Genomic DNA, 26,798 nt, shown 5'->3' with positions numbered 1-26,798 from the left:
AAAAGATACAAAACATAGCTAATGTTAATATCTTTTACCTTCTGGATCATAGGTTTGAAAAACTCTCCTGGCTTGTTCTGAAGGAGCTTCAGGGGCAACTAAAGCCATATCCTGACAAGATAAAAAGCATGCTTTTAACCAGCTGTAACATCATGGCATTAAAAATACACACAAAAATGACAACATTTTAAATCATAAGACTGAGTTACATTTTATATAGGTATGTGACCAGGTAAGTAATAAACTGGGCATTAATTTTACATCTTTAAAATAGGAGTATAATATTTCAATCACAAGTAATTGTTGCAGGAATACATGTGAAGTTCTATATAAAAACGCCTGAAAATTCTGATATAATAATTACTAGAAAAATGCAACCTGCAAAAAATAAAGACAAACATCTTCTTTACATTACTGTCTTGGTAATACATGTAACAATAATTTTCAAATATTTAAAAACTAAATTCAGAGATGTGAGAGCAAACATTCATAGAGCAATACATTTAGATTAGTCAGTATCATACCTTGTCAAAGAACAATCAAGTTCTGCAGGTCCAGAATTTTAAATTTTCTTAACTCAAATGAACCATCCGAAAGACAGAATTATTTTTCCCCATGAAAAGAAGTTTCTATTATAACTAGTTTCTTCATGTAGTAAGCAACACTGGTACTTACCAAAATTCTAAGCACAAATACTCAGTATTTCCTTGGATTCTTCACAAACCTTTACTCCAAATATTTAAACTGCTAGGAAACTCTAGTTCTGGACAAACGTGAATCTAGGTCTTTGAGTCATTTCTTTGGTCTAAGCCTTGCCTGTAATTGTGTTTACTCAGACAAACTTGAACAGAGAACAAATTTCCAAGTATTTCTTCATACCATCTTAAATCCATTTTAAGAAGGTATGGGGTAAAAATGTTAAATATAGGGCCTCCCCTGGTGGTGCAGCGGTTGAGCGCTGGGCTGCGAAGCTGCCCGCAGCCTCTGCAGTGCCGGTTCCATCCCCAGCCGCCAGCAAGGGTCCCACATGGCGAGCGGACCTCTCCGCTGCCCGCTGCTCCCCTCAGCAGTGTACTTCGTCAGTCTGCCTGTTCTACTCTCTGCTCTGGCTCTGGTGAATTCTCTCACCCTCCCGCACTTCTGACTGTACCCAGTGCTTGTATAAATAAACTAATATTTTTTTAAAAAAAAATGTTAAATAAAATTTATAATGCTATTCTCCCAGGGAAACAAATTTTTGTTAAAAGATGTGCAGACCTTTATCTTAAGCACCCCATCCTTCTTTTGTTCAGAGATGAAGGAACAAACTATATGAATCAGTTAAGAGTATTCCTTGCCTAATCATGACACCAGGTACCTGAACACCTTAACAGAATTTTCAATTTACATAAAAGAGAAATGGGAATTAAAATAAGTGAAAATGTGTATGGAACGCCCTTACACATTTTTTATGTATTAGAAGATAATTTTTTTAAAAATCTGATTATTTTATGACATAGTAAAATTCAGTATTGTACAATTACTTCCCATTCATTATCCCTTGACAGCAACTTTTTCTGCATTTTCAATGTTATTTAGCAGATAATATGCATACCAGGTAATGTGTTTTCTCCTCTGGCCTAACTTTCAATGTCTTTCTGATTTTATTATCCAGTCCATAATTGGTGGATTGTCTAATCTTTTGCTGTTATAAACAATGCTGCACCAAACATACTTGAACTATAATTTTGTACATGAGCAGTTGCATCTTTAGAAAAGAGCATCAGCGTAGAGTTGCTGGGTCTAAGGAAGAATGTGTTTGTATTTTTGGTAAATACGCCCAGATTCTTAGGTTATGTTTATTCACTTAATCTATTGTGAATAAAAGTTTTTAAGACTCTTTCCTTTTCCTAATACAAAACCAATATAGCCTGAGTGCTGTAATTAATTCTGTATCAAAGCTAGGATTGCAGTCAGTTCCCAGTTTTAGGGAGCATCTGGGACTATTCATTCTGTAGTAGCTTTTATCGCTCCCAAACCTTAACTGCAAAAACTACATTTATTCTTTAGCCCTCATAACTACTTCCAACTGTACTTATTTTCTTCAATTCTTCCCTTCAGAATAATTGTTGGAAGTTGTGAACACCACACTGAAAATCTGGCTGAGGAGAAGGTTACAGATAACTGTAAATCAAATTTTTATGCAAAGGGACTTACAGGGAGAAGAGATGAGAACATAGTCATTCCACTCATCATTTGTTGCATTTAACCTTTGTTACTAGTGACAAGGGAGAGTCTGAAAAGAGTTTTAAAACATTTATATTTTCTAAGTATTACCTAGAACTATGACATAGAGGGGAGAGCAATACTGTTTTCTTCATCAAAAACCAATCTTTTGCGGGAAGGGATGGTGAGGAATATTACTGAAGCATTACTTTAATATTCCTACAAAACCAAGTTTTGAGAAATTACGACTATAAAGTTGGGGAAATAAGGAAGATTTCAGTTTTTTACTATCAAAAAAGATTTACACCAAATTCTCTGGAATTAAAGACTTCAGAAAATACAAGAACACAAAAGTAATTTAATGTGAGCTTTGTCATGCCTTGTCTTTGATTGCCACATATAAAAAATATACTATGCTAATGTAGAAAAAATAATGAACTTAATCAAAAAGATTCACTGCAAATCTCATTTCTGGTTATGAATATATTAAAAACTCAGGCTTCAGAAATGTTATTCATGTTTGAATGGACTATATATGCAAGTCTGATATAGAAAGATAAGTTGAAGCTTAGGCAAAAGTCCTGGGGTTGGCAATATTTCTGTAATGAGCCAGAGAGTAAATACATTAGTATTATGAGCATGATTACATTCCATAAAATATCTTACAAAACTCAGTGGTGGCCTGATTTGATCTGTGGGCCAAATTTTATTGACCCATAATTTAGGAAATACATGTTTTGTTTTGTTTTGGCCAAATGCTCTGTTAAATGCCTTCTTTGGACACATCTGGGAGCATAATATGTCTTAATTACTATAATGGATCTTACAGAGAAGATATTTTGGCCCTCATCTGAAAGAAAAAAAATAAGGTAGGGATTTTTAGCTAGAAAGAACACTTGCATAGCACATAGGTTAGCGGAAACTGTCAAACAGGACTAAGAACTAAGAGAGAAAATATAGGCAAAACAATGTATGACATACATCTCAGTAACATCTTTAGAGATACATCCCCCAAAGCAAACAAAGAAAGTAAAGGAAAAGATGAACAGCTGGAGTTACACAAACTAAAAAGCTTCTGTACAGCAAAAGAGACATTAACCAAAACAGACACCCTACTGATTGGGAGAAAATTTCTGCACACAGTACAACTGCTTAAGGGACTGATCACAAAGATCTACAAAGTGCTGAGGTGACTCAATAAAAACAATGTAAACAATCCAGTCAAAAAATGGGTAGAAGAGCTAAAAAGACACTTCTCCAAAGAGGTGTATAAAAAAATGTTCAACATCCCTCATATAATCAGCAAAATGCAAATCCACAATGAGGTACCACCTTACACAAGTGAGAATGGTACATAATAAAAAAAAAATAATAAAAATGTTGGCGAGGATGTGGTAGGAATGAAAACTGGTCTGCCCACTATGGAAAGTTGTGTGGAGGTTCCTCAGACTACTAAAAATGGAGCTACCATATGACCCAGCAATTCCACTTGTTGGGATCTACCCAAAGGACACAAAAACATTAATTCAAAAGGATACCTGCACCCCTATGTTTACTGCAGCACTATTTACAATAGGGAAGTATGGAAACAACCCAAATGCCAAAAAATATATGACTGGATTAAGAAGTGGTATTTATACATAATGGAATATTACTCAGCAATCAAAAAAGATAATCTCATGACATTCATAGCAACATGGATGAGCTGGAAGGGATTATGTTCAGTGAAATAAGCCAGAAAAAGAAAAATGTGAGATGGGTTCGCTTATAGCAGGAATGTAGGGGATCCAAATAAGGGATCAAGGGAAAAAATAATTGTAATAAATTAAAAAAGCAAAATTTCAGGAACTCTGGTGATGGTGCACAGGTGAACTGGTGGTGAGAATTTTACGAGGACTATACCTGAGAGGCATAGTTAGGAAGGGAAGTCAGGTTTGATGAAAAAATGAATTTGATTTTGAAAATTTTGAGTTTGGAATTGATGGTTAAACATCTAGATAGGACACATGAATTTATCTTAATATTTGACAAACTATGATACTCAATGTTTGCCAATTGCAAGCTTCTTATAGGTTAGTAGAAACAGAACATAAGCACTAAAGGTGGTTAGAGCAGGAAAACCTACCAGGTTAAGATAATGAAATGGACAAAAGTTGATTACCTCAAAGTATCAGAATAGTGATTCCAAAAAGGAATATAGACAACAAGTATCTCAAAACTCTATGTGAAAAAACAACAAAAAACTCACATGAACAACCTATTTTTCACAGCAGAACGGCAGAAATTCCTGTTTTCCTCCCCAAATACAACCCAGTGGTACCGGTCAGTTTCCACATAATAAAACCACCAACTGTAACTGTCATTACTAATAAATTATGTCTTGAACAAGTAAATCAAGTTTTGTTTTTTTGGTCTTACTGATATACTCATAGGTAATTTGCAAAACTCCTTAGGAATTAAACCCTTCTAGTCAAAAGAAACAAACAAAAAATTATAGTAAATTCTAATGAAAACATTCCAAGTTTCATTCACAAACCAAAACCAGTACAGTCTTCCAAAATGACAACTAGCCTGCTTATTTTAAGCATCTACAATGTTTCTTTAGATTACTGTAAAAAGTGATCCCTTAAAGCTTGTTTGAACTTATAGAATGTTTAAATGTTTATATATAAAATCAGAATAAGCTATAAAAAGCACCTTCTATTTCCACTGAAGTGTTCCATGCTGAAGTCCTTTTAACTTTCTAATTGAAAATTACAAATTTCAACCCAAGTTTTTGTGAACTTATTTAAACACTTCTGAACAAGAATACTAGTGTAAAGATTGTTAGCAGAATGAACCATGTCCCAAATTTTATATAATTAAATCCATTTAATATTTGCATAGCAAGTTTAAATAGCAAATACTGAGTTCTATTCAACTGAGCAAGAGTCCTTTACAATCTTGACAAAATATTTTAGTGAGAAAGCTCTGCTATATTTTTCTCACTGCATGTACAGAAAAGTGATTTAGTTATAAAGGGCAAAGCAAAATAGAACTCATGTGCAATAATTTTATAAGTGTGAAGAACAAATAGTGAATTCTATCCCTAAGATTTTCATTTCCAAGACTTAATGTAGCAATAGGTTTCAGGTTACATATTTCATATATATTTTCCACACTGACCTATCTACACACTCAATGTTTGGAATTTTATCAAGCTAATCAATGGTAAATACAGTCTGTACATTTAAGGTTATAATCTAACAGGAGAGAAAAAATATGGTAATATCTGCTTATTTCCTTGAGTATTAACATTACCCTCTAAAATAGAATCCAAACATACTTAGCCAACTACCCCTCCACAAGCCATTGAATTAGTTTTCAGTGATAGAATTACAAGTTATCCAAGTCAGAAGGGAAACTTATATTTCTTTATTTCATTCCTAGTTGTATCAGTTACAAAATTTCAAAGTGCTTTACACTTGAAACTGTTTTAGATACCCCCTGCCCTCCTCCCACTGGGAAAAAAGTTCTGAACACAAGCATCAAATATTGGAATATTGTTTTAGTTAGCCATTTATTTTCACGGATTTACTCTAAAAGTAGTTCTCAGCATTAGTCAAAATATCAGATGCTTATATCAGAAATGTTCAAACAATTTCTATTCATTCAATTTACCGGTCAACAGGGACTGCTAAACAATATAGCTTTTAAAATTTCTTGCTTCACCCAGCTCTCTTTTCATTGTCAGAGTGATGCCAAAGTAAAGGGGGGAAAAGGCAAGCTGTAATGGGACTATCTAATATCCTATAGTCATGACACAATCTCTTTTTCATGTAACTCTGTTTTATCAGTATAATTATTCATTGTTCACCATAAACCTTTTCAAATGTAACTTTAGCTATCCTTCTAAATACCAACTGAAATATAAGGCAGGCCAGTTTTCAGTTCATTGGCTTGGTAAAAGTACATCACTGAATAGGTCTTTAAAGTTCATTCATTATACCTTTTATCAGTATCCAACCCAATCTGCTGTCATGGGGTTATCAAAGTACCTCTGAGAGCCTTACCTAGTTTCACAAATGATAACATATATAAATAACATTTTAGCTTGCTGACAACACTCTATTATGCTAGTTTTTTTTTTTTTTTAAGATTTATTTAATTATTTATACAAGCACTGGGTACAGTCAGAAGCGCGGGAGGGTGAGAGAATTCACCATAGCCAGAGCAGGGAACAGAACAGGCAGACTGGCGAAGAAATACACTGCTGAGGAGAGCAGTGGGCACAGCAAGAGAGGTCTGCACGCCATGTGGGACCCTCGCCAGAGGCCTGGGATTGAACTGGCGCTGCAGAGGCTGCAGGCAGCTTCGCAGCCCAGCGCTCAACTGCTGCGCCACCAGGGGAGGCCTGAAAGTTTTTTTTTTTAATAAAAATCAAGTAGCATATCATTTATCTTTAAGCTTTAAGTAAAATATCACTTTAAAATCACTAGTTCTTAATGACTGCTCACTATGCTTAGTTCTGAACCACTGTGAAACAGAAATTTAATCAAATGCTTTCATATATGTGTTTTCCAGTGTCAGTGCTAGAAACAGAATTCAGTTTTAATCCCATCAATTGAAAGCAGGAAGGAAATGGTCTTTTTTCTTGATCTTCCATTATTTCCCAAATAATGTGCAAAAGTCTCAAGTTATCTCCACAACATACCACTACTATTTGGTGCAAATTTGTATTGAAACAACAGGGAGCCAGGGTAGTTAACAAAGAAGAGACCTTCAGGTTCATTCTTTAGAAAAACAAACTCTGGGGCCTCCCTGGTGGCCCAAAGGGCTAAAGTGCACCTATTAAGCTATCTGCAGCCACTGCAGCATGAGTTCAACACCCTGGCCACTGCAGCATGAGTTCCATCCCCCGGCCAGCCAGGTTGCTACCCACATGGCGCAGACCTCTCATGACTCGCCCGCTGCTCCCCTCAGCAGTGTACTTTCAAGTCAATCCACCTGTTCTGTTCCCAACTCTGTCTCTGGTGAATCCTCTCACCCCACACACCTCTGGCCTGTACCCCAGTTCTTGTATGCATAAATAAATAAATCTTAAAAAAAAAACAAAAACTCTGAATGTACAAATGAAAACACTGCAGGAGGTAAAGTCTCCAATGGATATAATTTACTACAATCATTACAAATACTAACAAATGGACTGCTTTCTCTCCCTGTTACCATAACTGTACATTTCACTGTCACAATCCTTCCAGCTTTTCCCTAAAGAATTTGGGAAGAAATTCATCCCCAAAGTCCAAGATGTCCACTTGGTATAATGACTCTTTGTATCTAGAGTGCTACCATTTATGGCTCAAATCTTTGGGAGAAATGAGAAAAGTCTCTCAAACCATTTTGTCTTGTCTTTTATATGAATAATTAGGCCCAGAAAAGCCATTGGTATTTTAACAACTGTATTTCATTAAGAAAACAGCCAACATAAACTATTACTCTACATGCATATGAATGAACATCTACATATATCAAGAAAAATTATTTGACTCTTTAAAATGGTAGAAATTGAGATTACATAATTACTTGGGTAAAAATCAATTTTATAGTTAAAAAATTACTCCTAATTTCTAAGTATAGGCTCTAGGTATCATTTGAACTAAGTTAAACTGTTGTATCACCTGACCTCAAAGTAGCCTGTGGTGGGAGTAGGTATTACTGTCCTCCCTTTATTTGTGCCTCCTTATAAGAGGATCTGAAGTACCTTTCTGTGGGAGGGGGCCACGGCCTTGTTCCACTAACACCAGGTTGGGCCAAGTGACTGGTTTGACCAGAAAAATACAAGCAGATATGACATTAGCTCCTAGAAAAAGTTCTAAGTACCATTCTAGTTTTGTTTAGTGCCTTTCCTTTCCCCTCTACCAGTCCTGACAGAGAAGTGGCTGCTACTTCAGCCCAGATCTTAGAATGAAGAAGGTACCTGGATCTCCCCTGTAGAACATAAAAATTAAGAAACAAGCTGGTGTATGTGTTCGGGGAGTAGACTGTGCTGAGAGAGTCCCAGTATAGGCAAAAAGAGGGTGCACTGTTTATAGAGTTTAAATATAATCAAACTGACAAAATCCCTCTTTATCATTGTTATGTGCAGGCAATCCTAAACAACTTCAAGGGTCAAACATTCCTCCAACTTGGGGGACCATTCCCCTTCTTGAATATTATGTAAATTATAGGAATTTTGGCTTGTTATCTCAGAAAACTAGCAAAAGGAAATAAAACCTAATCTTCTGCCTGAGATTTTATTTGTGACATGTATTATACTTGCTCTTCCTATTCATATCTGGCTTACTTTTCTCCGCTTCTCTTCTGATTTAACAACATAAGCTGCACATAGCGCAATCTCCCATAGAAGGGCTTCATGTTTCATATAAAAATAAATGCCTAAAAAGACTAAAATTGTAGTGAATACAATACCTGCAGTGAATGACTAAAAAGAAAAAGAGAATGCCCAAATATTTAACTGGTTAATATTAGGACATTTAAAGTATTTTAACATCTAAATATGAAAAAGCCTGATGCTTAAAGAAAGAAACAATTTAACAAGAAAACAAGTGTTATAGTCTCTTTTTATTTTGAAGAGGAGCCACTTTAAAAAAGGTAAGTTTAAATATACGTTCTAATTCTTCAAGTACCTAATTTTCAAAATCCTTTATTTTACCTAAGCGGTAGATTTGCAGGGTTTTTTGGTGAGACTTCATGGATAGTATCATGGAACAATTTCTGAAGACACAACTTATGCCCACAGGGCACATTCACTCACAACATACAGATCTGAAGGTTTTATTCTGCTATAGCTTAGATGACCCACATAGAAAATTTTCACTCCAAAATGCCAGGTTCCCTTCTTTGAAGATCTCTATTTACATATGGCATTTTTACCTCACTCAGTCTCTTATTAGAGGGTTCTGTGGGATTACTGCTCCTTGATGACTTTTGAATTCCTATAAGATCCCTGTAGCTTTGATTTTGTGACATTTGCCCTTAATATCAAGTTTAAGATTCCCATTTACATAGGCTATCTTGTATGCATTGCCTACAATCACATTCTGTAAGATATTTTGTTCAGGACAAAGCAAGATTAGTTTTGCTTCACAGTAAGGTGTTTAAATAAGACAAAAAGAGATCATTTTGTCTATGTCAGAGAGAAAAGTAACATGATTTATAAAACATGACATAGTTAAATTAAAAAACTTAAAGGCCTCCCTGGTGGCGCAACGGTTGGGCGCTGGGTTGCGAAGCTGCCCGCAGCCTCTGCACACCGGTTCGATCCCCAGCCACCGGGCGAGGGTCCCACATGGCGTGCAGACCTCTCCTGCAGCGACCGCTGCACCCCTCAGCAGTGTGTTTCGTCAGTCTGCCTGCTCTGCTCCCCGCTCTGGCTCTGGTGAATTCTCTCACCCTCCCGCGCTTCTGACTGTACCCAGTGCTTGTATAAATAAATAAATACACAAATAAATAAATAAATCTTTAAAAAAAATTTAAAAAATTAAGGATGGTTATAAATGATCAGCCTGAAATTTTACAGTTCATTAATAAAATTACCTTTTTTTTTAACCATTGATTTTCAAATAAAACTGAGTTGTGAAAAATCTCTTCCAACTCTACACAGTATGTTCAATGATTCTCCATGGGTGGAGAATCTGGGTCACTACACATCTCAAATATGAAGTGGTAACTATTAAGCAAATAGTTCTACTCAAAACTAAAATTATGAACTTACACCTCTTTTTAAAAAAAATTAGTTAATTGGAGTCCTAAAAGTAAACTGTTCATCTCACAAGAAAAAACAGTGAAGAAGTTATTTCTGAATAGAAATAATTTCTTATCATCCCCAAACTATTTTTATAGGTTTTTTTTTTAAGATTTATTTTTATTTATTTATTTATACAAACACTGGGTACAGTCAGAAGCGCAGGAGGGTGAGAGAATTCACCAGAGCCAGAGTGGGAAGCAGAGCAGGCAGTAGGACCGAAGCACACTGCTGAGGGGAGCAGCGGGCGGCAGGAGAGGTCTGCGCTCCATGTGGGACCCTCCTCCGGTGGCCGGGAAGCAGCCGGGGATTGAACAGGCACTGCAGAGGCTGCGGGCAGCTCTGCAACCCAGCGCTCAACCGCTGCACCACCAGGGGAGGCTATCATCCCCAAACTATTAACAAAAATCTTAAATATGATAAGATTACATAATGTGATAATGCTTATTTATAAGTACCCAAAGTGTTTTATTCATTGATCTGGAAAAGTGTAAGTATGCATGCTTAAATTGGTCAGGAAGAAGAGCAAAAAGCTTTGGATTTTTTGGCAGAAAGAATGAGGCTTGGGCTAATGATTTCAGCTCTTACTAGTGCTCAATTTTAATAATTGGGAAAGGTATTATTCCAGTTCCCCAAGCATCAGTTTACAACAGATTCTCTTCCCTTTGCTGCCCTTTGAAGAGAAGTTAGCTTTGAAGAGAAGCATAGGTCTCTACATGCCAGTATGAGAGGTACCTCTCACCTCACCAATATTTTATGTGAATATTTTATTTATTATAGTGAATAAATTGTTTTAATTATGAGTAAGAACATTCATCAATAGTGTAGCTGTTAAGTACACTTCTTCCTAAGATTAGGAGATCTACATTATCTCATTATCTCTCTCTACCACTCTCCAGTCCAAATTCAAACTCATCCTGGCAGTTTTATTCAGAAATAAATCTCTGAAATTTAAGTATTTCTGTATATTTCCACCACCATTACCCTGGATCACTACCCACACTCTACAGTATCCTGCAATATGTCTATTTCCCACAATTAGCCAGAGTGATTGTTCCAAAATGAAAGTTTAATCCTGCCTTCCCCTTCCTAACTCCCCCCAGCTCTCCTGTCTACTTTTACAAGTCCAGTGGGTGTCATTACTCTTAGCAGTCCATGGTCTACCTACCTTTGCAGTCTCATCTTGCACCTTATCCCCACAATTGTCAGTGTTCCAGCTCTTCTTTCATTTTCTTTCTCTTACTCTTTGCCTTTGTCACACCACAACCCTTTCTTCCAAATCATTTATTTGCAATGACTACTTCCAAGGTACAGCATACTTTTTCCCACCCCTTCCCCTAGTTTAATCTCACTGATGAAACAGTGCTCATTTTAACCGTCAATTCTTCAAGGAACTTTGTAATCTTAGAAAACTAGAATAAATTTTCATAGCTTCATAGACCTGTGCTTTGTCAACACTCATCACAGTTATAATTTTGTTAAGTATGACTATTTGATGCTGTCCTCCCACTAGAATGTACACTTCCATTATGAATAGGAAGTATATCTACTCTTTTTTTAAACTCTATTCCCGGCTTCAGACATGCCAGGCACAGACAATATGCTCAGGAAGTATCTCACAGATAAGTATACACATGAGTGAAGATAGCTGTAATTATTATCACGTCCAATGTATAAGTCACATGAAGAATTCTATTGTTCTTCATAGGCATTTTACAATCCCCACCTAAGGGTTGTCTTGAAAATGTATTTTTACTTAATCGTAACCAGCACAAAGAAGTAAGCACATGAAATACATCCTCAGAGAAAAAAGTATACCAGTTTTATTAAAAAAAAAATCATTTACAAAGAGCTATTGGGGAAAAATAAAACCTATGGTTTTTGTTGATTCCATGGAACAAAAAGTATATGAATCTATGCAAAAAGATGCCAAACTCAAAAAGTAGAAAACAAAGTCAGTACAGCCAAAATTATTTGTTCAAATGTAGAGACAGCAAAGAAAGAATGACCAAAATTATAGGTGTTATTATATCAAAACCAGCAAAATTCATTTTCTGTATGGTGAGACTAGACAAATTCTACTTTATTAAAAAAAAAAAAAAACTGAAAACTGGACTTCAGAAATGATATCAAATATTACTAACCTCATTATCATTAACATGGCCTTCTGGTTTTATATTACTTATTTCAAATGGTTAAAAAAATATTTACCAGCAGCTTTTTAAAGGATAACATGTTCAAGTAATCTAAATGCAATTGTTCTAGAATACATTAAAATTAATCACCCAGGCTTTTAAGAAATTTCATAATAAATCATGAAAAACTATTTTTAGAAGATATGTCATTGGAACCCAAGTGTGGAAAATTCATGCAAGGGTTTTATTTATTAATGAATCATCTATACTATGGACAGATTATACACCAGATCCAGAGAATACAAAGATTAGTATAAAAACAGTAACAATTAGTATAAAATCCAAAAGTTCTAAAAGAGAGAGGCGGTACTGGCATCAATGATTTCTAAGTTTTACAATAGGTGAAGAACTTAATAAACTCTTACTATAAAATTCTGTATAATCACTTTTGTGTGAATGCATTTTTCCTATGATTAGGATTAATTTAGTAGTCTCAGGGATGCAAAGAAATGATGATAGGTTTAAAAATCCTGTCTGACTCACATAGCATAAACTTTGTTTTGATATCCTATAACTGATGAACTGATAGTGGGGGGGGTGTGTGTTTGTGTTTTTCTCTAGATACTTCATGTCCCTAATTCAATATTTCATTGGACCTGGTGAGAGACATGAATAAGAATAGGAATCAGTGTTATGTCTCAGTCCAAACCACAGGACAAGAAAGAAACAAGTTTGGAAGAAGAAACTGTATTGTGAGATATATGCAACAGCATAATGGATCACGTGTTATAGGCATACCAAAGAACACCAAGACAGGTAGGTAAGAAGTGTATAAAGGTGGAGATTAATTCACATAATGACTATCAACACACCTAATTTGTTCCAATGCCTAAATACAAAATGTCTGCAAATTTACATAGCTCAACTGACATTGTTTTTATATTAGCTGTGACATTTAAAATCCTAAATAACATAAAATATGAGATTTAAAATATTTTCATTTTGTGTTTTATATTTAAAATGTCATTTATTAATTTTATTCAAGTTAAAGAATAGGGCCAGAGATAAATAATTGGGGTGAAAATACACTTTTTAATGTAAATTGGAACTGATTTTCTTTTCTGGAAGTGAACTGCTTACACAAGAATTAGGTGGTATTCGGTTTCTGTAGTTAAATATTCTGTTTTTAACTTTTCCCTCTCTACTTTAAGAGGGAAATAAATAGTAAAGATTCCAAACTAAATGTAACATATCATAACGTCTGTACTTTCAAAGTTGTACTTTATAGCTTTCCCTGTTTAAGAAAAAATATTCATGTATCTTGCTCCTAATCCCCTAGCTAAATTTTTACCAACACAATAAAAGTAAATACAGTAATAAATAATGAAACAGACCCACAAAACTCCGCATGGTTTACTCACTCTTTAGTACAATTTATATAATCCCTACTTTCAAAAAATACGAATACATCAGACAAGTACAAGGTTAAAAAAAAAACACAAAACCATGGAGTAATCACAAAAGTGCATTAGAATTAAGAAACCTCACAATTCAATTATAGATTTCCCCCTTCACAAAGTAAAACAACCCAGTGATATTTAATAAATATTCATAGAAAAATGAAGATGATGATGCCAACAGCTAAGATCTACTTGGGCGCTTAACTTGTACTAGATAGTCAAATATTTCCTATTTAAGCCTGATGACAATTCTAAGAGCAAAATACTATTATTAATTTTTAAATCACTAAAAAAGCTGAATGATGTTAGGAGGTGGCAAGACTGGGATTCAAATGAAGTCTAACTCTAAAGCTCTCAACTACTTATTGTGGGAAAAGAAATATTATAGTTAATGGTTCGGATTTAGAGTCTTATTGGAAGAATTTTAAAATAGAAAGTTCAAATGCATTTTATCTATTTCAATACTGTAACTATGTGTGTATTAAAGCTGTAGGGAATATTTTATCTTTTCAAAAAGCACTTGACTTTAATACCATTATACTAGTAAAAGAATTTTAAGATATTTCCCTAGATTTTGCAACTAAAATTATTTAACATCAGGTTAGTTTGATCTGTTCTACAAAAGCACAATCCAAACCTCTGAGTTATTTTCACCAAAACAAGAGATTTCTTAAAAAAAAAAAAAAAAGTCAAAGCTATAAAGTCAGAGCTATAAAATCAGAAACAGTAAAGAAATTTATGGCAGATTTTACTGAAATTTAGTTTTGATTCCAAAACTAGAACAGTATGACAATATGTCCCTTAGTATTACTTTTTTAGGTTCTGGAACAATAGACTTGTTAGAGAAAATACACTGAGGTTTGTACAAAGATCCAAACTAAATATGGACTTATATTACTTGTTTGCCTGATGTCATACTTCAAAAAAAAAATTCCTACTATAAGCATACCTTGGCAAAAAACACGGTGAGGTGAGTTTCACTGCCAACAATCCAAATAGGGAATTTTGGAGATTTCAAGTAAGAACCAACCTAGAACAAATGTAGCAAAATAAACAAACAAATGAAAATTTTGTAATGTCCGTTAAGCATTTGCCCACAAATATCTGAAGCATAACTAAAGCGTCCAATTCATATTTAAATGGGATAATGTATTGTGCCAGAATACTTTATCCATAAAGGTCAAATGCTGAATATAAAAATGAATGTTATACAAAGACTCTTAGACTCAGAACTAAGCATATATTGCACCTTTACATTAAAACAACAATGACACAGACTTAACACAGAAGTAGTTCACTTCTATGAATTATTTTCAGGCTTTGCTAAAGGTCCTAGATAAAATTACCGTATCTGGAATTTCAGCTTGTTGATATATTACTTTATGAGGAGAATAACTATGAATTAACAAATGAGTAGGTTTATGGTCAAATAAATAAGGGAAGTTAGTCTTAAGAAAATCTGTTTTGAAAAAATCTAGGGCAATACAATAATCTTAAAATAATAAAATCTCAAGAAAAATATATAATCCAAAACATTTAAGAATATAAAAGATCCTGTCGTTTGACTTTTCGTTAGGGAATTAGGTTCCACAATATGATCTCTTTAAAATAAAATAAAATGTATGAAAAGTGGGCGCAAGGGGTTAAGACTCAGCACTGTGAAGCTATCTGCAGCCACTGCAGCACAAGTTTGATCCCTGGCCAGGGTCCGCTGCTCCCGTCAGCAGTGTATTTCAGTAGATCCACCTGCTCTGCTCCCCACTCTGTCTCTGGTGAATCCTCTCACCCCTCACACCTCTGGCTTACACCCCAGTTCTTATATGCATAAAGTAAATCTTTAAAACAAATTGTTAAAATGGCATACTATTTAAAGTTCATTACAGCCCCCATCAAAATATCAAAGCATTATTCATAGAAATAGAAGAAATAATATAATTTTGGTGGAACCACAAATATTTTAAAATTAAGACAGTGGTGATGGCTGCATAGTCATGCAAATATATGAAAACCACTGCAACAAAGACCTTAAAAATGGTAAGTTTTATGGCATGTGACATATATTTTTCTTAAAAAGCAAGGAGATGGAGGTTTTATTTGTATTAATCAACATAATAAGGTCAAAATGATATGCAAAATATTTTCACTTCTAAAGGGCAATCTGCTACACTATCAAAGAACAGGAAAAGTTTGTACTTACAAAAGCAATATAAACATAGTTATTTCTTTAGCACAAGTGTCATTTCTTGAGAAAGTATCAAAAGCTGTATACAAATTAATACCATATTGTAATAGCATGCTATCTCAACTCATATTGAAGACCCTGGCGAGAGGCAATTCCCTTAAAGCAAAAAGAGCTGTTTAAGTCCATACTACCCCCACTTTCCTTTTAGGTCTCCTACACTCTGGACTGCTAAGCATTTCCCTAACCTCCCTGACAAGCAGGCACAGCCCCTACATCTAAGAGCCCATGGAAACTATTTAAATTAGCCAATCTAGAGTTTGCTCACAGCTAACTCCATCCTAATTTCCATTCATAAGCTGCCCCACAGCTGTAGCTTGCTGTTGCCCTGTAACCTTTGTTCAGTCTTTTATCTATTAGTGTGTTTATTTCTCCATTAAAAGAATCTTTACATCTTATAAAAAGCCATAGTCACTGCTAAAAACCCCAGAGCAAAATGTAAGCAGGAAAATGTACAGCAGCTCTTGATTTCCCACTAATATCTTGCGGAGCCTGGGATGGGGGCACAGACATTCTTCTGTTCTATCTACAGTTAAAAAAAATGTAAAAGTACAAATTCTAAATTTTCTAAAAAGCTTACAATTCTAATGAATTATCCCTTTTACAAGCACTTAATGAGCATCTAATATGTATGTACCCAGAGAGACAATGTACCTACTTTCAAAGAGTCTATATTCCATTAGGGATGATGAATGGAATTCAAGATTGAAAAATGGTAAATACATAAACCAAAAGTAAATCATTACAGAGTGAATTATCCCTGTGAAATGTGAAAATCCACTGAGGGAATTTTCAAGGAAAAGATCCCTGAGGAACCATTTGAAGGAGGACCTGAAGGGGAGAGTGAGCCATCAATTACGAAACTGTAAAGTACCAGGCAGAAATGACAGCAAGTATCAGAGCCTCTCAGGCAGGAATGGGCTCAGCATATATGAGAAACAAACAGGAACCCAGTGTGGCTGGAGATAGCAACAGCAGGACTAATGCAAGAGCAAGGCCAGAGGCATCTAGATGCTCAGAGCCTTAAAGGCATACAGAGAACATTTCAAAATGTATAATCTCCACACCCCATCTATCCTCCTGCAAAAAAGCACACTCACTTTCTTAAGTTGCTTTACTGAAATATCTTTGACATGTAAAAATTCTATTTAAGAAGCATAATATCTTCAATATAAATGAACATAATGTGAAAAGATCACCACAATCAAACTAATTTCATATATCCATTACCCCTACATATATCCATTACCCCTTTCATATATCCATTACCCCTACATCCATTACCCCTGTCTTCTTTGCATGTGCATAAACACACTATTTGAGGATATCAGAGCGCGCACGTGTGTGTGTGTGTGTGTGTGTACATGCGTGTTGTTGCCAGAAAGGGAAAATAGCTTAATTATGGTTGAGAAGCTGTTTCAGTATACTTTTGCTTGTATCATTAGTCACTATAAATGCAAGAAATGCTATTTTTGAACAATGTGATTGCTGCAGGATGAAACCTATTTATTATTTTAACAATATTACCCTTGTCCAAATGTGGTCATGAACAAGGAACACTGCCTGGTAAGAAAAGAAAGAAGGCAAGAAGCTGTTCCTCTTACTAAAAGTAATTGCTGCCAACACTAGAATCACTATTGTGGAACCACTATTCTAAACTGGAAAAGAAAATTCTATCTACTTCTTTCCCCAAAATCAGAACATCTTATAAAGGGCGAATCACTAATGATTTAAACCTCATTAAAACTATGTGGAATATCCAGTAATTATTTCAGTTTGTATAGGAAAGCGATGAAATAAATACAAAAATATTTCATGGCAGTTCTTGTCCTAGCACACATGCTAATGAGTTTAGGGTTGGGATGCTTGGAATTTTTTTTTTAGTGTGAGAGCATTTTTTAGATGGAATAGAAAGGGTTAGAATTTCAGGGTGTTAGCAATTCTTTTCCTTTGCCTTATAAAATAGTACTAGTTGTTCCAATGAAAAATATGCTCAGAGAGGAAGAAACAATATATTCTTTTCCTGCCATTTACCAAAGATAAATTTATATTCAATAATACATTTCTCTATTTTCATAAATTATTTCATGCTGGGTTCTTCTGCCTCCCACCCCTCAAAAAAGGGACAAACCTAAAAATTAGGAAACTCAGCATAATGAGCCAGCTAAACACTATCCTTCGTAAGATTCAATTTAGGAAAGGATATTACAGAATGAATTACACTATCTAATTACAGCAGCAAACTCAAACATACTGTCACAGAAGAAAACTATTATGGACAATCATGGACATGTGAACAAAAAACATTTAAAGTACTTCAATTTAACTTACCTTACAGTATCTTAAAGCTTCCATTAATGTTAAGAATCCTACAGCTGCTTGTTCGTGTATACCAAGAAGCTCTACAACAAAAAAAGTTAGTATTGCATTAGTACATGAAAATCTGAAAAATACATACATGTAAATATATATTCTATACCAAAACTTTTACTTTCCCAAAGTATATTTTAAAACCTAGCACAATTTACTGTTAAGAATTCACATCATGTTATTACTATAACTCTACTCATCATAAAGGGATAGATTTTGTTCCTTAAGGATTTCCAGACTCCAGAGAATCTCACAAATCAATTAACTAGAATAAAAAGTAAGAAGTAGGTTTTGGAGTGGTGCGATGAGAGAACGTAAGTCCAGTTTTAGACAAGGTGGAGTTGAAGCACCTTTACAGTTTCTAGCTAGAGATGGCTATGTAACTGCAAGGAGGGCTCAGAAACACAGGGAAGAGATGTCAGGAGAAAACAGAGACTCATGGGAATAATCCACACAGATTGAGAGTTGAAGTCGCGGATGTAAGTAAGATAGAACAATGTATAGAAAACGAAAAATGAGATTATTTCACTAGAGATGTAATTGCAATAATAGTCTTCCTAGACTGTAACTTTTACTTAATATACATTAAACAGAACTGAAATAAAAATTTGGCTGCATACATATTTCTAAAAAGCATTTTTTTCCCTGACAAAACTTATATTCACTGTAAACACAATGTATACATAATTTTGCATCCTTTATACCATCTGGCCATCTTTTGTCCATTTTTTCTATTAGGGTGTTTTTCTTATCAATTGATGTAATATTATCAACTCTTAGTCAATTTTGTTGTAAATATTTTACTATGTATCCTTAAGTACAGCATCCAGATGGTGAAAATCAAGAATTGGTAATTTAACTTATCAGATTTCTAACTTCAAAATTAATAGAAAGCACATACACATAAGGTGGCATTATTCACCAGCTTTGCTCATTTCTTTCAAGCACAAAGGAGGTAGAGCAATGGTTTTCACATAAGACCTTTTGAGAGACTAGATGAGATCAAAATGATTTTCATAAGAATAGGCAATGACTACCTTTATTATTTTTACTCTCCCATGAGAACAGTTTCCAGAAGCTAAATGTCATATTCTATTATTTACTAATTCTGAAATGCAAGCATTTTAAATGTTTTCATGTTCAAAGAATACATAAGTTGAAAAACATCTGCAGAACTTAATTTCTAAAATCAGTTACCACCACCTAGTGTTCTGATTAGATACTACATCATCTATTTCCTTGCAATTTTAAACAATTAGAATTGTATATTATCCTATTATTATACTCCTAAATATAGCAAACTAGTTATTCTTGGATAATGAATTATTCAGATTTGGTCAGTAATCACATATTTAGGCATGCTGCTTGGGTAGTAACATTACCAAAAATACTCTTGTTTCCTTAAATGAAATATATCATTTTTTTTTTTTTTATCTTCTTTGATACTTCAAATACATCATTAGGGCTGCCCTGGTGGTACAAGGGGTTAAATCTCAGCACTGTCAAGCTATCCACAGTCACTGTAGCACATGTTCCATATCTGGCCAGGGAGCTAACCCACATGGAGCACATGGACCTACACCCCAGCTTTTGTATGCATAAATAAATAAAACAAATCTTTGAAAAATAAGTACATCTTTTAAAATAGTTACTACTGGGCCTCCCTGGTGGCGCAAGAGGTTAAGTCTCAACACTATGAAGCTATTAGCAGCCACTGCTGCACAAGTTCAATCCCTGGCCAGGGAGCTAACCCACATGGCGCAGCAGATCTCTTCCGTCTTGCCCATAGCTCCCGTCAGCAGTGTATTTCTATCAATCTACCTGTTCTGCTCCTCACTCTGTCTCTAGTGAATCCTCTCACCCCCCACACCTCTGGCCTACACCCCGGCTCTTGTATGCATAAAAGAAATAAAGCTTTAAAAAAATTAAAAAAGGTACTATTGCAAAAAGTTGTAATTATTGTGAGGATATAATATTCTTACACATTGCAACTTACAGAATTTACTTAGATGAGATTTTTTTCTCATTCAGTCTCAAAGGGGTCTGTATTTGCAGAAAATCCTATAGCATTAGATTTTATAATTTTTTGTCTATCATTTTTAAAGTAGCATTCAAGATTAATCATGATCAGGCCCTATTGAGCCTTATTTGCTTCAGTCAGTGAGACTGTATTTACATAGTTTTATTTTTCTGAGTTTGCCTTTTTAATACTCTTGTCCTCCACTATCAACTATCACTTCTCACAGTGATCAGGGCATTTGCAAAGCTCCCTTTGGGACTTTCAAATTTGATACTCCTATAACTCAGTAGCAAAGAACTCAATTAAAAATTTGGCAAATGATTTCAATATAGATTTCTACAAAGAATACATACAATGACCAACAGTATATGAAAAGGTCCTCAACATCATTAATCAGAGAAATGCAAATCAGAGCCATACTGAAATATCACCTTACACAGGTTAGGATGGTCGTATTAAAAAAAGTGATGTTGGGACTCTCTGGTGGCACAAGGGGTTAGGTCTCAGCACTATAAAGCTATCCAGCCACTGCAACAGTTCAGATCCCCAGGCAGGGAGGTGACCCACATGGCACAGCAGACCTCTCCTGTTTCCCCCACTGCTCCCCTCAGCATTGTATTTCAGTTAATCTGCCTGTTCTGCTCCCCACTCTATCTTTGGTGAATCCTCTCACCCTCCCACACCTCTGGCCTGCACCCCAGCTCTTGCATGCATAAATGAAATAAATCTGGGGAAAAAAAAAAGTGTTGTCAAGGATGTATAAATACTGGCACCCTTATACATTCTTAGTGGGAATATAAAATAAATAAATAGCTGCTATGAAAAACAGTATGGAGGTTCCTCAAAAAAAAACCCAAAAAAACTACCATATGATAAAGCAATCCCACTTCTGGATATTTATCCAAAAAGAACGGAAATAAGATTCAAAGAGATATTTACATTATTTATCTCTCTCTCTCACATACACCCCCCCCCCCCATGGAGTATTTTTCAGGCTTACAAAAGGAAATCCTACTATATGCAGCAACATATGACCCTTGATGACATTATGCTAAGTGAAAATAAATCCTGCATGATTCTAGTCATAAGAGATATCTAAAATAGTCAAACTCAAAAGCAGAGAAAACTGGTTGCCAGGAGCTGGGAGGAAGAGGAACTAGGGAGTAGCTAGTCAAAGGATAAAAAGCTTCTGTTACATAAGACTAAGTTCTAGAGTTCTGTTGTACACAATCATACCTAAGATGGTGTATGTTTTAATACGTAAAAGAATTTCACATCTATCATTACTTGTCACATTTGGCATCTAGCTAGGGTTGCCTGATTAAGCAAATAAGAATACAGGAAGCCCAGTTTAATTTAAATTTCAGATGAAAAATAAGTAATTTTTTAACTATTGTATGAGAACACTTAGACTAAAAATGATTCATTGTTAATCTGAAATTCAATTTTAACTAGAGTCCTGTATTTAATCTGGCAATCTAGTTCCATCCATTTAATGATAATTAAATGTACTTTTACAAGCAATAAAATTGGGAGAAAATAGCACTTATGGTCTTTTCTTACATAATTTCTGAAAAAACAAATACTTGCAAATTTGTATAATACCTAGCACCACTTGATATTCATATTAATTACTTAAAAATACTACAAAAAATACTACAATTTCAAAATGATTTTTGTCTTGAGGGTTTAGATTCTCTTAATGTCTATGGATCATGAGTTCCTCAACTTTCAATTAACTATGGCTGGATGGAATTCAGTACTAATTTCTACTAGAAAGAAAGAAAAAAGGAAATCTCTGGGTTTCTGATATATAAGGGCTGACTATTTTAATCCCCCCCAAATGAAGACAACACTAACATAAAAATCATCAAGAAAACATACCAAAAACAATATATGTACAATACATACAAAAATAAAAGTGCACAAATATTGAGAAAATCCTTTAATATAAAAAAGAGAAAACTGATCCATGGGAAAACAAAATCAAAGAGAACCTCAGCTGGAAATGCAAGCAGTAGTACAAAATGAAGTCAGATGGTAAGTAAATAGGGAGCAAATCACAAAAGGAGTTGAGAAGCCTGGTAAAGAGTTTGGATTTTAAGTGCTAGGGAAGTCATCTATCGAATGGTTTTAAGTGAGAGTATCACGATCTGATTTAATTTTAAAAATACCACACTAGCCACTATGAAGGACTAAACAGGTAGGCAAGATCAATCTATTGCAGTTTTATTTCTATTCTGTTTTCAGTTGGGGTAGAATAAAAAACAGGGATGCAGGAACTATATATGACCTTTATGATTAAAAGTAAATAACTTCGGGCCTCCCTGGTGGCACAGGGGTTAAAGTCTCAGTGAAACCAAGCTCTTTCTAGTCACTGCACCAGTCATTGTGCATGAGTTCGACTCCCAGCCAGGAAGCTAAAGCACATGGTGGAGCAGTCCTCTCCTGACTCTTATGCTGCTCCCCTCAACAGTGTATCTCAGTAGAGTGGCCTGTTCTGCTCCCCAGTCTGTCTCTGGTGAATGAACAAACGAACACACACCCACCCCGTTCTTGTATGCATAAATCTTTAAAAAAATAAAAAATAATTTCACTGAAAACAATCTAGATGACAAGACAATACTGCAAAGATGTCACTTCTTTAAAATAATCTACCAACTTAAAGTAAATGCCATCAAAATCCTGACTTAACACTAGAATTTAAAAAATTTAACAAAGTTCAATTGTAATAGAAAATACAGAAATTATGACAAATTTGAAAAAGAACAATGTTAAAAAAACATGTGCTAATGCATATCAAAATATATACAACTATTTAACACTGTAGTTTTGGCATAAGAAGTCACACATATATTAGTGCAATAGAAACATCCAAAATATAACTCACATATACAAGAAAATGTGCTATTTGATTACAAAAACAGATGTTTCATATCTGTGGTGAATTGACTGGAAGTTGAATATTAGGTAATTTTGGGGGGAGAAAATAAAAAGGTTAAGTCCTTATACCTCAATACCACAAATAAGCCAGATGAATTAAAGAGAGAAATATTTTTAAAAGTCTACAAAAGCATTTGAAGAGAATATCAATCTTGAGATGAGAGAAACATAAAACTGACACAAGGAAAATTAAAAATAAATCTAAACAGAAGATACAATATAAAAGACCAAAAGACATAAATTTATAAAAATGAAAAAAAGTTTAGATAAAATGAAAGTTACTATATTAGTAAAGTTAACAGACAGAAAAGGATAAGATGAAATTTTTACAATACCAATTTAAAACACAAAGAACTGAAGAAAAAGAGCTCCCAGAAATTGCAAATAAAATAACCCCTCTCTTAAAAATGCCACAAGGTAGAGGCAATTTCCAAAAGAAGAAACACTAAAAATGACAAATACATTAAAAGATGAGTAAGCACTGGCTCACAGGAATCAGAGAAATGTGAATTACAACAGGTTACCACTCGTCAATAAACTGACAAAACGCAGAAAAATAGGAACTGTCCTGCAATGTTGGAGTCTAAGTTATACTTTCTAGTCAGTGTACCTAATTTTAGAATGCAACTTGGCATTTTCTATCAAAGTTTTATAAATGTTCCCTTCATAAGGTTTAACACTGAATTATTATGACTCAAGATTTCCACTCCTAGGCATGTATCAAGGAAAAGTTAAGAGACAAACACAAAAATTTGTACAGGGTCTCCCAGGTGGCGCAGGGATTAAAGACAGTGCTATCAAGCAATTGGCAGCCACTGCGGCATGAGTTCAATCCCATGCTGGTCAGGCAGCAATCCACTTGGTCACATGACACAGCAGACCTTCCCTATATTGCCCACTGCTCCCCTCAGCAGTGTATTTCAGTAGACCCCCCCTGTTCTGCTCCCACCGTATCTCTGGTGAATCCTCTCACCCCCTGTACCTCTGACCTATAGCCCAGTTCTTGTATGTATAATAAAAAGAAAAATCAGGGCTCCCCAGTGGAGAAAGAAGTGCTATCAAGCTATCGCCAGCCAAAGCAGCACAAGTTTGATCCCTGGCTGGCTGGGGAGAAACCCACATGGTGCAGCAGACCTCTCCTGTCGCGCCTGCTGCTCCCCTCAGCAGTGTATTTCAGTGGATCTGCCTGTTCTGCTCCCCACTCTGTCTCTGGTGAATCTTCTCACCCCCCGCACCTCTGGTCTGTACCCCAGTTCTTACATGCATAAACAAATCTTTAAAAAAAAATCACCTTTAGAAAAAAAAAATAGAATGGGTTCAATTACAGAAAATAGAGGAACATAACTTGAGTAGTTTTTTTGTTCATTAATTTTATTTATTAAATTTTGATCTCTACCAGAAATCTGCAAATTGTTTAATATCATCACACTAAATGGATCATTTTACATATTATATAACGTAGGGAGGGAGTTCATAAATTTTTTAATTTCTACTTATTTTTATGTAGAAGAACTGGGGTGTAGGCCAGGGGTGAGAGGATTCACCAGAGACAGATTGGGGAGCAGAACAGGTGGATTAACTGAAATACACTGCTGAGGGGAGTAGCGGGAGAGACAGGAGAGGTCTGTTGCATCACGTTTGAGTCAGCTCCCTGGCTGGGGAATCAAACTCAGGCCTTGGCAGTCATAGTGTTGTGACTTAACCCCTAGGCCAACAAGGAGGCCTCCTTAAATTTCTTAAACAGTGAAATGAAGCATGTTGAGGTGCTTTTTTAATTCTAAAGTTCTATCATTTTTACTGACTTTTTTCCTTAATATTATATCCTTTCCTGTTCTATTAATAAACTATGGTTCATTAACTTGTAAAGTTTCTAAAATGTGAGAAAAATTCAAATATAAGATCCACATTCATATATTTGTTTGGGAGCAGAAAGCAGTAGTTATTTTCTCTATCATATTTGTTTGTGTCATTAGTCAACAACCGGATAGAAATAAAATTCCCTGTGAACTATAGGGATTTTCCCCTATCTTGTATCACATACTTCAATACGAAGTACATAGTAGGTATTAAGTATAAATTGAATAAGTAAATTAATGTAGATTGATCATGTGCTAAGCTGAAGGGAATTTTATTCAGAGCTGTGTATCAGTTTTCCTTAACTGGATGGACTGGCCAAATGTGTTTCATTTCAATGTTCCTAGGAACATATGAAACTATAGGAAATAACTGACACTAGAAATGGAAGTAGTGATTTAAAATTCTCAACAAAACATTTCCCCCATGTTTGAAAGGAAGTATGACATTGAAAGTAAAATAGGAGTAAGTCACGATGTATTTCAAAGCAAGTATTTCAATTCAAAATTCTTGCAATTCTCAATTTTAAACAAAGTGCAATAGTATCCCAGACTTATAGGTACCACTGAATAAATATGTACCAGGTTTATCTATATTACAAGATCTTCCCTGAAGAAATTTATCCTATTGCCCCAATTTTATACTAGAGAAGACTGAAGGCATTAGAAATTAAGTAACTTGAATAAAGGCATACACATGGGGTCTGTACCCAAATTTGTCAGCTTCCAAAGTCTATGCTCTTCATGGTAGGGTGGAACTGAAATCTGTTAAGGATGTAAAGTGCTTCCCCACACAAAGCAATTATCTTAACCTTCTAACTAATGTAGACCCATTAAATAGATGTAGAACCATTAAATATTTAACTGTACTAAAGTGAAATTTTAATCATAAGAGATAAACAATGGGCAGAAGAGCTAAAAACAAACTTCTTCAAAGAGAAAATTCAAATGGCCAATAGGCATATGAAAAAATGTTCAGCATCACTTGTAGTCAGAGAAATGCAAAACAAACTACAATGAGATACCATCTTACACCAGTGAGAATGGCACACAGTAAAAAAAACTAGCAACAAAAAATGTTGGTGAGGATGTGGAGAAAAAGGAACTCTCCTGCACTGCTGGTGGGAGTGCAAACTGGTCCAACCACTATGGAGAGCTGTGTGGAGATTTCTTGACCTACTAAACATAGAGCTTCCATATGATCCAGCAATTCCACTCCTAGGTATTTACCCAAAGGACACAGAAACAGTAATTCCAAAGGGCACCTGCACCCCTATGTTTACAGCAGCACTATTTACAATAGCTAAGCTATGGAAACAACCCAAATGCCCCAAAATAGATGACTGGATCAAGAAGATGTGGTACATATACACAATACAGTATTACTCAGCAATCAAAAAAGATAAACTCATGCAATTTGCAGCAACATGGATGGAGCTGGAAGGGATCATGCTCAGCGAAATAAGTCAGAAAGAAAAAGAAAAATACCGGATGGTCTCGCTCATAACAGGAATTTAGAAAACCTAAATAAAGGATCAGGAAAAAGATTAATTATAATAAAGTGAAAATCAAAATCAACAAGCAACTATAAACCAGAGACACACTAAGAGGGGGGTGTGGGGGGGGGAAGAGGAATTAGGATCAAAATAAGGGGGGTGGGAATTGTATGGGGACTACAACCTAGATGAAAATGCATACACTGTGCAAAAATGAAAAATGATGTAAAAAAATAGAAAACAAAACAAAAAAATTAAAAATAAAAGAGGTAAACACAATAAAGGATATACTTA

General features: G+C 35.0%; 1 protein-coding gene across 2 annotated transcripts in view; it reads right to left on the bottom strand.

Annotated features, from left to right (window-relative positions):
• MINDY3 (MINDY lysine 48 deubiquitinase 3) overlaps positions 1-26,798 on the bottom strand; it is a gene marked incomplete at both ends in the record, with an annotated part of 67,361 nt that overhangs the window by 14,419 nt on the left and 26,144 nt on the right. For both annotated transcript variants that reach the window (XM_084254461.1, XM_084254462.1), the window contains 3 exons: positions 39-111; positions 14,533-14,613; positions 18,154-18,224. In XM_084254461.1, coding sequence (XP_084110587.1) covers positions 39-111; positions 14,533-14,613; positions 18,154-18,224 — 225 coding nt within the window. The remainder of the gene's footprint in view (positions 1-38; positions 112-14,532; positions 14,614-18,153; positions 18,225-26,798) is intronic.

Source organism: Talpa europaea (genome assembly GCF_964194135.1).
Source record: "Talpa europaea genome assembly, chromosome: 14".
Taxonomy (NCBI): Eukaryota; Metazoa; Chordata; class Mammalia; order Eulipotyphla; family Talpidae; genus Talpa; species Talpa europaea.
This window is presented reverse-complemented; position numbering and strand designations above follow the sequence as displayed.